The sequence below is a fragment of the Sander lucioperca genome, chromosome 2, assembly GCF_008315115.2.
Source record: "Sander lucioperca isolate FBNREF2018 chromosome 2, SLUC_FBN_1.2, whole genome shotgun sequence".
NCBI lineage: Eukaryota > Metazoa > Chordata > Actinopteri > Perciformes > Percidae > Sander > Sander lucioperca.
The window spans coordinates 12600053-12612130 of NC_050174.1; the positions used below are offsets into that span (position 1 = coordinate 12600053).

Consider the following 12078-nt stretch of genomic DNA (forward strand, 5'->3'; position numbering starts at 1 on the left):
AGTTAGAGCAGCACGCTCTGCAGCTGTAGTTCCAATGAGACAACCTGTAGGGGGACCGAAGCTCTGAGTGTACGCGTACTCCCGCGGCCAGGGGGATACAAATCCTGGCGGGGATAAGTACCTTGGCACGACACCGGCAGCAACAATCTAAAGCAAGCGGTTAGCCTTAAAAGCTAGTAAAATCCTTTTACTATAATGCAGAAAAATACATTAAACTTACCAAAAGCTGCTCATCATTTAAAGAGAAAGTACATCTTCCTTTCTTGCATTAATTTTGCATTTAAAACTCGAAAATAACTTACTAACGTTACTGCTAAGGTTATGTGATGCTAGCTAGGTATGCTTCTCTGCCACCGTATACTAACTGGCTCTGTCCTGTCAAAGAATACGCCCAACAGGGCGACATTTGATTGGCTAAAGAACATGACAATCAACAACATTGTCCCTATTCAGCAGAGGGATTCACTCTAAATTCTGAAGGCCTCAGAGAAGATTTTTTACGTGGACACAGAACAGAGGGGGAAATCCGATTGGATAAAAGCTTGAATTTATGAAATGCACTGGAAACCGCACAACCGAGGGAGAGAGTAGCAATTAAATTACGGTAATAGACTCGTGGGAACGTACTTTGTAAAATATACATTTATATATCTATATCTATCTATATATGTAATTATAAAAAATATAATTTTCTGACAATCTTCTGACAGTCTCTTGGCCAGCAGAGAAGGCCTTGCTGGCCCTGACGGCCCTCCTCTGTCAAACATGTATAACAGGACATGCAGACAGACACACTCACATTGTATATTACCAAAAGAAAGTCCAGCAAAATATAAATTCGTTGTTATGTCATCTATGTCTTTATGGCACAAACAGGGGACTCAAAAGAGTCTAATCTGGGTGCAGGAGCAGCATCAAGTGATGCCATCGCAGGACACAGATCAGCTGAGGAGAGCAGGGAAAACAGGCTGTGGAGGAGCGTGATGATTGGAGAGCAGGAGCATCGCATTGATATGAAGTGCATTGAGCCATACAAAAGAGTAATTTCTCATGGAGGTATGCAAATACAAATGCTTAAAATCCATACATACCTGTTATTGCTGTATGTTTCATAGCTTTTGACCATTTGGTCTCTGCTGATGTCCTCCCACTTGATGCTCCCCATTCAGTTGTATCTTGCTGTTTTTTTCCCTTGTTTGAAATGGATCAATAAACTTGTAGTAAATCAATTCCAGCTCAATGTTAGAAACTACTTTGACGGAAGGGTGAGTGTTTTATCTCAAAATGTCCTTGTTTGGAAACTGAAGACACATATGCCACGCCAATTTGAAATACTGTATCTGCCCTGCATTTCCCCAAGCCTCTTTTTCAGTAAGGGGGAAAGGTGGCAAATTGTTAGCAATTTCAAATCTTTTTGAGAAAACAGTTTCCTACAGGACAAAAGCACAGGTTTGTGCATATGCACTGGAAGTGAGACCCACTGTCTTTTTATGTTTAAGGTTATTACGCCGAACAGAATGCCATCATCGTGTTTGCAGCATGCTTCCTACCGGACAGCGACTGTGACAATTACAATTATGTAATGGAAAACCTTTTTCTGTAAGTGAAGCCACTACATCATCAAACATCTGTGGACATGTAAACAAGCCAGAACAATGGACATTAATATGCTGCAATAGCAACATTTGCAATTGATTATGTATATTATACCATTCAATTAACAAGACATTTGCTTGTGTTGCTTTTGTTACAGTCCTCATGTTATGCTCGTCTTACACAGTGTTTTCTATTGTCTGTGTAGGTATGTTATAAGTACCTTGGAACTAATGGTGGCAGAAGATTACATGATCGTTTACCTGAATGGCGCCACACCTCGCAGGAGGATGCCCGGCTTTACCTGGATGAAAAAGTGCTACCAAATGATAGACAGAAGGTAATATGCACACAAACAAAATCACAGAAACTGTAATGTATAAAGGCACACACTCTCTCCAGTTTTTTTTTCTCATAAAAATAGTTTGACCCTTGACAGACACAACAGTGTATTTGTCTCTAATAATTAGGGCCCAAGCGCAGACAGCGGCAAAGGCCCTATTGAAACTGAAGGAATTATTATTCCTACTTTCTTCCGGCAAATTAATCGCCTTTTTGAGGGGCTTAACATACTCAGAAACTCACCAAAATTGGCGTTCGCATCAAGTCGGGTGAAAATGTACCTATTTTAAGGGTTTCGGGAATAGGCGCACAAAAATGGCTCGCTAGCTCCCCCTACAAAATTAAAAAAAATTGAGCCCCTGCAGTACGTTTAACGTAGACTCACGAAACTTGGTACACATATGAAGCATGTCAACACGTATAAAAAAACGTCATTGGAGCCATACTGTAAACCCAACAGGAAGTTCGCCATTTTGAATTGAAAGTTCCAAATTAGTGCGATTTTGGCCATTTCCACATGTCGTACTTTAACGAACTCCTCCTAGAGATTTCATCTGATCGACTTCAAATTTGGTCTGTGCCATCTTAAGACCTTAGAGATGAAAAGTTATTAAAAGAAAAACTTTTCATCATAGGGCATGGCCGTGGCGGGGCGGCCATTTTGTGCGTTTCGCCATCGAAACAGGAAGTGGGTGTAACTTGAGTGTACATTGTCCAGTTGGCTCGAAACTTTTCAGGATTCATAAGAGTCCAACCCTGAGGACATATAAAGGCCGTTATTTACTCAAAGTCATAGCGCCCCCTAATGGCAACAGGAAGTAGGCCTAAAAGTCAAGGTGCTATACTTTAACGAACTCCTCCTAGAGATTTCATCAGATCGACTTCAAATAGACAATGGTCTACACCCGTTTGATGTAGACCATTGTGTGAGGTATCATTGAACTCAGCAGAGAGTTCCCTTTTCATTGGAGATGGTTTGGCCCGTCCCCTATGCTTAAGCCACGCCACCTTTCATAACTAGTGACCCATTTATCGTAGACTACTGTGTGAGGTATCATTGAACTCAGCAGAGAGTTCCTTTTTCATTGATGGCGGTTTGCCCCGCCCCCTACACTTGGTACAACTTTTGCAATACACCATCTCAAACGGCGCACATCTGATGGTTGAGCAAATGCAGGGTCGTGTGGATCGCCGTCCACCAGTAACCCTGATGGGCAAAGAGGAGCGAGGGCCAGTCCAACGCTGCTTGCAGCTTAAATTATATTAGTGTTTTTTATTTTCTTTAGTGTTGTTTTTTCTTGGACTGGGATCTTTTACATGGGGGCATTATTTTTGATTATATATTACATATATTTATATTGAGTTTAAATAACATTATATAACATTTGTATATTATGCAGCATGTCTAAAGCAGACTGTAATGAAGAATTTCAAATCACATTTGTTTGATTAAAAAGAAAGAAAAGCAACCTTGAATGGCAAAAGTGGAAAAAAAAATCATCTTTGTCTTTGTAAAACCTTTTTATTAATGTGCTCTTTAGAAAAGAGAGACTTTAGAAAGATTTCTCACTCAATATCAGAGTGTATGTATGTAGAGTACAGTACATACATAGTACAAAATAGTTTATATGAATACAATAATGCATGCTCAGCTAAACTTATATCAATACATAATGATTTTCACTTCCTTATTTGCTTGAATGAGTTGGTTTTCACTGTGATACAAGACATAGCTATAACTCAGCCCATGATTGATAATTGTTTTTTTAATTTGGACATTAGTTCCATCACTTCTTATCAAGATAGTTTCATAAGTAGACCAGTAGGGGTCATACCTATCATAAGTACTGACTGGAATAAACATAAACCTTTTTTCTAATGTTCAACAACAAATGTGTGATGAATTAAGTTGTACCTTTTGACTGTAATTGTTCTGAACAGTATCCAGCAGGGCAGGTTAGCAGCCAGCCTAAGATTAACAGAACAGTTATGTCACAGATTATAAACTCTGTCAGAAATCACTCCCTCATTCACTACTCCCTATATAATAGACAGGCAGTAGTTTACTTTATAGTTAGCAGTAAATTGAGATTTCTGACACTGAATGAATCATCATTTTAAGTCATCACTGATAGGTATTTGGCACATCTATAGAACGCAACACATTGCATTGTGGGATTGTTAACAGAAATAGTGTACATACCATGGACAATAATTTTGCTCACTCCATTGTGGGAAGATTTGATGGCACTTTATGGACCTTTTTCACAGCAGACATTTTGACTTGTCATAGTAGGAAAAGCACGGCTGAAATTGATAACCTTAACGATGGCTCAATTCCATCAAGTGTCCCAGTAAGCTATTTCAGTGAGTCAGCATGCTCAATACCAGGACCTCTTCTAAGTGGAATGCAGCCATCATGAATGATTTTGAATACACCTGTGCTTTTCCTACTATGACATGTCAACATGTCTGCTGTAAAAAAGGTCTATTAATGTAGAAAGATCACACTCAAATAAAATGGCAGACAGTAAATAAAATAAGTGATACGTTAAAACGTACTTTATACCTGCCAGCAGGAATGGTTATGAGTTATAGTTATTAATGAAGCGTTTACTAATCTTTTTGCACCACTTCTGTCTCTCCTCCTGTCCCATAGACTGAAGAAAAACCTTAAGATGTTCATCATTGTCCATCCTTCCTGGTTTATACGGACTTTGCTGGGAATCACCAGACCCTTTATAAGGTCTCATTGTTGTACTTAACATATACTGTAGATGACACACATCACACAGGACAGGATGTACATCACAGGTTTTATTTCAGAAAGTGCACACATTGCACTCTTAACTTTACCAATAACTATATATATTCATGCCACCAGTATCAGTCTATCAGTTTCGGGGATACAATATTTCACTATCTTCATCTATGGGAATCATTTGTGATCTATTACATGAAACCACCACAGATCACCCTTTATGGCCCTAACAAATGGCAGGATGCATAAGAAATAAAACGACAGGCCTAAGCATGCAAAAGGATATACTTCCTGACTGAACTTATGCTATTGCTTCATCACATTGCACCATACTGAGATCAGTGATGTAGTACTATTTAGTTGCTATTTTCTGGATTTGTGACTGGACTTGGATTCACACACTGATGACTTGGAGTCAAGGATTTATGAAATCGTACTTGAGCATTCATGAAATAGGACTCGGAAGTTGGATGAAATTTCTGACTACTTTTATGTGTAAAGGTCATAAAAATAAATGTAACTGCTTCATGCAGGGGTTAGTGATAGAGTACTTGAGTCCTGGACTCGAGTCACTATTCTCTGGACTCGTGACTCGATTAGGACTCCAACTCAGTTAATGGTGAGTCGACTCTGTCTCGACTCTGACTTCTTTGCTGACTCGGATTCTGACTTGGACTCGAGCACTGGAGACTCGAGAATTGACTCGGACTCGACAGTGGTGACTCAACTACAATACTGACTGAGACAAACCTTTATGGTTTCTGTTTTCTACAGCTCCAAGTTCAGCAGTAAGATCAAGTATGTGAACAGTCTGCAGGAGCTTGGGGAAATCATCCCAATGGAGTTTGTCCACATTCCACCCAGCATTGTAAAGTGAGTCCGCCTGTTAACATTCACTTTTTGGTGGTCACACAAGGTGAAAACAAAAACACATTTTACCCTTGTTTGTTTGTATTTATGTGATTATCTTGAAAGCTTACAATACCACTTAATGGCAATCTGTCAGGAAACCTTGTCCGTTTTATCTATTTTTGAGCCTGCCATCATTATCTGCATAGAGTGACAATGTGAACATTGTAACATTAACTACCATGCCTCCCCTCCTCCATTCCAGTTTTGGCCGTCAACTTGACCTGTTTGTCAAAACTGTAGAAGCTTAGACAAGTCGTATAATCGTTTGTTTCCAGCGACTGTTTGTGGACTAAAAAATCTCTCACTCTGCCCCAAGGTATGACGAGGAGAGGGGTATACACAAATTTGCATGCATGAGGTAAATGACCTTACCTGCCTGTATTGATCAGTTGGTTGTGTAGAATTCTCCCTGAAAAATCCTTCAATGCTATTGAATTTTCTCATGCTGGGACTAACCTTTGACTGCCCTTTGGCATAAAATGAGCAAGATATTGATTTTCTTACTTCTCTCAGTCTGGGATGTGGCTGTCCCTGTGAATTGGTTAATTTCACCTTTCGTCTGTGACATTTTAGTAGAAATCAACAGTATAAACCCTGAGGTAGCTGACTAACAACTGTTTATACACAGTCACTCCCCAAGCTTGGCTGGTCTGATGGTTTCTTATGCAACTTACGTGCAATGCATAGTGCATAATGCATAGACTCCAAACTGGAAAATACTGAGTTCTCTGTTAGTATGAATGGTTGCAAAGGGTTTAGAGTTTCAGTCAGACTTTCTCATAATTGGCAGCAAAATATTACTGCAGTGTAAAACAAGGTATGGATGAGGCACAGTATTTTAATTGCAGCTGGCTAATGATAGCTTCCAGTGAGATGAGTTAGAACTATTAGCACAAAGCATTCTTGCAAAAAGCAGTGCCCAGTTACCACAAATACTAAAACAAAGTCATTACAGTAGCAGTGTACATTGTTGTATGTTGCTTTATTGATCCCACCACAAGATTACTGACCTGACTCACCAGATGGTTTGTTACTCAGAACCATCTGAGAAGCCGTCATTGGAAACTGTTTTCGAAAAGGGCAGGCACTTTCAGAAAATACTTGGCAGGTTATTTGGATGAATCATTTGTCCATCATGGACTTCAACCATTCAGATTTCTTCACTACCAACGGAGCCAGTTGGTTAATCAATTGTTTTGCCAGTCGGAAGAAGAGTGAGAACATCTTTTCCATCGCAAAAAACCTTCAGTGCCGTTCTTTTCTCTTCTTTCAATGAAGAAATACTCTCCAGTTCTGATATAACTGATGCTATTGCAGATTATACGCTAACCTCTTTAGGAGTCGCCACTGTTGTTTTGAACGAGCAGCCGCCTCTCCGTGTCGTCACACACACCTAAACCTCAACCTAGCTGCCAGTAGCTCCTCACAGGACGCTGATTAGTCCGAGTCACGGTGGCTCAGACATAAACGCATTACTTGAAACAAACAAAACAAGATGGATTTTTGTGTGATCTCTTAATATCGCGATTCTCGTGTGATATTGTGATATTGTGATGTTGTGATATTGCGAGAATCCAGCGGGCTTGCAAGGTAACACGATTGCCCCAAAGTAAAAAAAAAAACACAGTGGCTTTAAGGTATGAGGTTAAAATGAGGTTAAGGTTTAGAAAAAGGCTGTTTAAGGTTAAGGAAAAAAGGTCTTTATCACCCGCAGTGCTATAATGTCATACTTCTTTGCTACTGAGAGGAGATATACACGACTACTGGTGAGGACAGAATCTGTGGAAAATACTGTAGAATACCATGAAAAATATGATACATTAGATTTTATGTTTATGATTTTTAGGATTACTTTCTATTCAGCCATTTCTATTAAGATGTCAAAAAAGATCAGTGTAAAAAGAGAAACAAGTCTGTTTTCAGCTCACAGGCTGCTAAAAATATTCACTAACACACTTGCTGATGCTTTAGTGGAAATGAGAGAGAGATGAGACCTTGGAAAAGTCAAAGCTAATCTAATCTAAAATAATCTAAATATAACTTTAACTTTATCCATTATCTAAGGGGCCATGGCTTGAGTGTGAAAACAATAGATTGACCAAGACCAAAAAAAGTGTTTAAGTTTTGACTGCTTTATTGTTGGGAAATCACTCCTTTGACCTTGATCACTCCCACTTTAGAGCACTGATGCTTGTTTTCCTTTCCTTCCATTTACCCTCCCCTACCCTACGGCAGTGTGAATACAGGCTACTAATCCCCAGTAACTGCATGTGTACTGACAATATGGTCGCCCCCCTGACACTTGTTTACCTCCCTCACTAACCTTTGCTCTCTGCCATCCAACCAAATGCTAAACCAGACTGGATACAGAATTGCAAGACACAGCAGCTAAGTAAGTAATGGGCCATTGTTCTCTGTCAGTGAGTGAATTTAACAGAGACAAAGAACATGATTGCTATATACAGTATTTCCCCATTATTTAATGAAAAGAAATTGCCCATATAGTCCAGGCAAAGTAGCGTTTTACGACAGACTAATTGTAAAATAATTTTTTGCAGCTTAGATCATTTCTATGAGGTGTCCAGAACAACATACTAAAAGTCCTAAGAAATCCTAGTTGAGGAAATATGTTAAATTCTCATCAATCCGAGATGTGTGCCAGTAAGGCCAGACAACAATACACCCCAATGGGGCTATTTTTTTCTTTTACTCCTATCAAAATGAAACTTTACACAATGAAAGTACCCATGAAAAGTAAATTTCTTTGTATTACAAGTTTCTTTGAAAATTAATTTTAATATGCAAATGAGCTATACACTAATCGAATATGCCCAAAATACACCCAAATAGGCTTAATTTTTTCCTTTACTCCTACCACAATAAAACTTTACATAGTAAAAGTATACATGAAAAGTAACTTTTTTTTACTAAGTTTCTTTTGAAATTAATTTGAATATGCACATGAGCTCCACACTTATTGAATATGCCCTAATTTGCATAGGCAGAAACACCATTCATATGTATGACAAATACATCGGCCCAATCTTCATCCAATCATCCTACTGCCAATGGGTGATGGCAATGCTGCTTTTAGACTGGCCTCTAACCTGAAAACTGCCTGGCTTGGTAGTACTTGCCAGGGGTATAACCCCTGCCGGTATAGTCTTCAGGGTCACAGAGGCACACAAGCCTCCCCACCACGACAAGGTAGCAACAACAGGGGAGGGGTTTTTTTTGGTGTTTTTTATTTTATTTTATTTTTTTTGTTTTTCTTTTTAAATTTTTTTTTAATGTTTTTTTTTCTGGCAACCCCTATATCAGTTCCTAGTTTGTCCTTTGCTTAGTTCTTCCCCTCTGGGTCATATTCATCTGATAAATCAGGCAACTGTGAGTTTGTGCAGCCAGTACCACAACATTCTCCACAAATGGCAGTGCAAGGGAGTCCATGTTTTTTGCTTGTGCTCTCTTTGTGCTGCAGTCTTTCTTGCAACTACAGCGGACTACATCTAGTATTTCTGGTGGTGCCGCAGGCTAATCGGTCATTATTGGCATAAATCTCCCATCCAAAACATGCCACCCCCAGTCTTTTGGGTCCATACGTTCACTTCCCCCTTTCCACTCCATCATTTGGTAAAAGACCCGAAGACTATGGAACTTTTTATTATGGTAGGAGTAAAGGAAAAAATTAAGCCTATGCGGGTATATTTTGGGTAGCCTATATTTGTTTAGTGTATAGCTCATTTGCATATTCAAATTCATTTTCAAAGAAACTTGTAATACAAAAAAATCTACTTTTCATGGATACTTTCATTGTATAAGTTTTATTTTGATAAGAGTAAAGGAAAAAAATAGCCCCATTGGGGTGTATTGTTGTCTGGCCTTACTGGCACACATAATTTAATAATAATTTATACTGTTTATTGATCCCCAATGGGGAAATTACAATTTATACTCTGTTTGTTAGAAATCACTACACACAGGCCTGAAATACACACACATGCTCAGGACCTATTCATGCACTAATGGAGAGATGTCAGAGTGAGTGGGCTGCCAGTGCTGGACCAGCGCCCTGAGCGGTTGGGGGGGTACGGTGCCTTGCTCAAGAGCACCTGGCAGTGCCCAGGAAGTGAACTGGCATCTCTCCAACCCAACTCCCTACGCACTGAGCTACTGCCACCCCAATCAATCTCGGATTGATGAGAATTAAACATATTTCCTCAACTAGGATTTCTTAGGTTGTTAGACACTTCTTAGTTGTTCTGGACACCTTATAGAAATGATCTAAGCTGCAAAAAAAATATTTTACAATTAGTTCTATTTTTGGCTCCAAAATGAGTTACTTTGCCTGGACTAATATGAAAAAAAGAGGTATTGGCCCAATCAAACAGCATGCGGACACTGCAGAGATAAAGAGAGTGTTTACACATAAGTGCTGTGTGTGTATGTGTTAGAAGATCCTATTTGCAGGGTATTAGCCACCTGCAACAGGCCTATTTAGCTTTTGCAGAGATACACAGTTTATGATCCGACTACTGTTTTTATTTCTCACATATGTTTTTCATTGGCAATCCCCCTGCTGTAAATGTTTAATTCTAATGCCTCAATGTTTTTTTCCCCTCATCTTCTCTCCCACTCAGAGCCGACAAGAAGGGGAACTCTTTTGTTTGACAGTTACACGATACCTGGCTGCTGCCTATCTTCTCCCTGCATTATGCTGTACTTTACCGCAGCATAATATCTGAATATAAGCCAGCCTGCAGCATGATGTGTATGGCACATAGTTGTTGCAATGGGTTAGAAAGAGAGAAGCTGTGGTAATAAAACATCAGTCCTTTGCTTGTTCTTTGAGGAAAGTACAAATCCGAGAGTGCTGCTGAACATGTACAGGTCAGAGACTCGCTGTGCTGAAGGGAAGATGCTTTATCCTGTATTACTGTACCTTACACAGCACTTAATTGTGTACCCCATTCTAGCTTTTGTTTTCTTTGACAAATCTTTTAATTTGAACAATACTTTGATAATTATGTAATTCACTTTGGAGGAATTACTAACCGGCTTTGTTACATTCATGTGTATTATTCTACCCTGTCAGTTGCCATCTGTATCTTTTGTAACCATGGTAATAATCAGTGTGGATTCTCAGCAGCCGTAGCGAGGCTCATGACTCTTTCACCTAATAACTAAACACATGCAAACATAAGTTGTATTACAGCCCATCTGCTCACAAATGAACATTTGTGTTGCCTGGACAATTGGGATGTTACTGTACTGTGGCTCTGTCAATAGGCTGTAATGTTAAGGGACACTCAATTTAGACTGTAATTTTAGGAAGTCAAGGTGCACCCAAAATATGATCCACACATAAAATCTTTTTACTGTACACGTCTGTTCTGTTGAAATGGCATGAAACAGAAGTGCCAAGCTGATTTATGAATAGTTTCCAAGCATGTAGGTGGCTCCTGTCACAGTGTTACATTATGTCGCCATCTCATTCAACACTTCATACAATCTTTAAAGGCTATCATAGGCTGCTCTATTTCCACTGTATGTCACTGTGAAAATACTACGATAATCTATGATGGCCCTGAGAGCTCAGCGCACTGCAACAAAACACAAGCAAATTAAGAAAACATGTATTTGACAACCCATGTGCAGCAAAGTCAGAAAACACAACCAAATACAGAAATGCACTGCCAATTTCAGCATAGTTTTCTGTATTTGCTCGTGTTTTCTTACTGTAAGTTGCAGTGCGTTGAGCTCTCAGAGCCACCGTAGTTATCAGTAGCTGCAGTGTTGCATGCTTTCAGTTGCTACAGTTTGATATTACTCTGATCTGATGACTTCACCTAAAAGCAGAACTGTGTACCAGTGTAAATTAAGTCATGGTTTATTTTGGTCGTTTTGCTTTTTATTATATTTGCATACATTTGTGGCTTGCAAGGTATTCATTTGTTGTAAATATGTTGAATGTTTTACTTTATTAAAGATGTGTTTCTCCTCAACAGTCTTTTAAAAAAGTATGCCATACACCACAATAAACACATTGCTCATTGCATAATAATCACAAAGTACCCAGCCCGTACTGACTCCTTTTTTTTCCTCATTAAGTCACAGTAAATTAATCTTTTTTGACACCCTGTAATATCAAAGTAATACAAATGAATCCCATATACAAGCACACTATCGACTGCTTTAGGTCCTTTTGCAGCAGCAATTTTCCCTCAGTCTATGTGGAATGGTTTGGCACTGTACATTTTCCCTGTTTTTAAAACAAAGTTACAAAGTGCTTTACATGGCTAAAATAGGAACAAAAACATTACAGCACTGCAATGACATCATCAAATCAGACAATCATAACAATACAAAATAAAATGGAAATAAAATACCCAGAAGTAACAACATGAAGAGAGATATGTTAGGAGAAAAAGGGGAATGTTGGAAATAAAATGATGTGCTCACAATTAATAAAA

At 39.0% G+C, this 12078-nt stretch overlaps 1 protein-coding gene and 1 long non-coding RNA gene across 5 annotated transcripts in view; one reads left to right on the plus strand and one right to left on the minus strand.

Annotated features, from left to right (window-relative positions):
• The window catches only part of LOC116056700, a 50450-nt gene extending 39809 nt beyond the window's left edge, over nucleotides 1-10641 (plus strand). The window contains exons 13-20 of one of the 4 annotated variants that reach the window (XM_031308989.2): nucleotides 889-1056; nucleotides 1500-1599; nucleotides 1802-1933; nucleotides 4595-4681; nucleotides 5471-5569; nucleotides 5925-5966; nucleotides 7968-8000; nucleotides 10246-10641. In XM_031308989.2, the coding sequence (XP_031164849.1) occupies nucleotides 889-1056; nucleotides 1500-1599; nucleotides 1802-1933; nucleotides 4595-4681; nucleotides 5471-5569; nucleotides 5925-5966; nucleotides 7968-8000; nucleotides 10246-10276 (692 nt within the window). In that variant the 3' untranslated portion in view covers nucleotides 10277-10641. Of the gene's footprint in view, nucleotides 1-876; nucleotides 1057-1499; nucleotides 1600-1801; nucleotides 1934-4594; nucleotides 4682-5470; nucleotides 5570-5924; nucleotides 5967-7967; nucleotides 8001-10245 lie in introns of all 4 variants that reach the window. The other 3 variants (XM_031308990.2, XM_031308993.2, XM_031308991.2) reach the window with 3 other exon arrangements.
• On the minus strand, nucleotides 882-4224 carry LOC116056701. Its single transcript, XR_004106632.1, has 3 exons — nucleotides 4139-4224; nucleotides 1857-1912; nucleotides 882-945 (listed from the first exon to the last, which is right to left on the minus strand). It is a non-coding gene; the product is annotated as an uncharacterized LOC116056701 (long non-coding RNA).
• Nucleotides 10642-12078: the final 1437 nt, after the last annotated feature.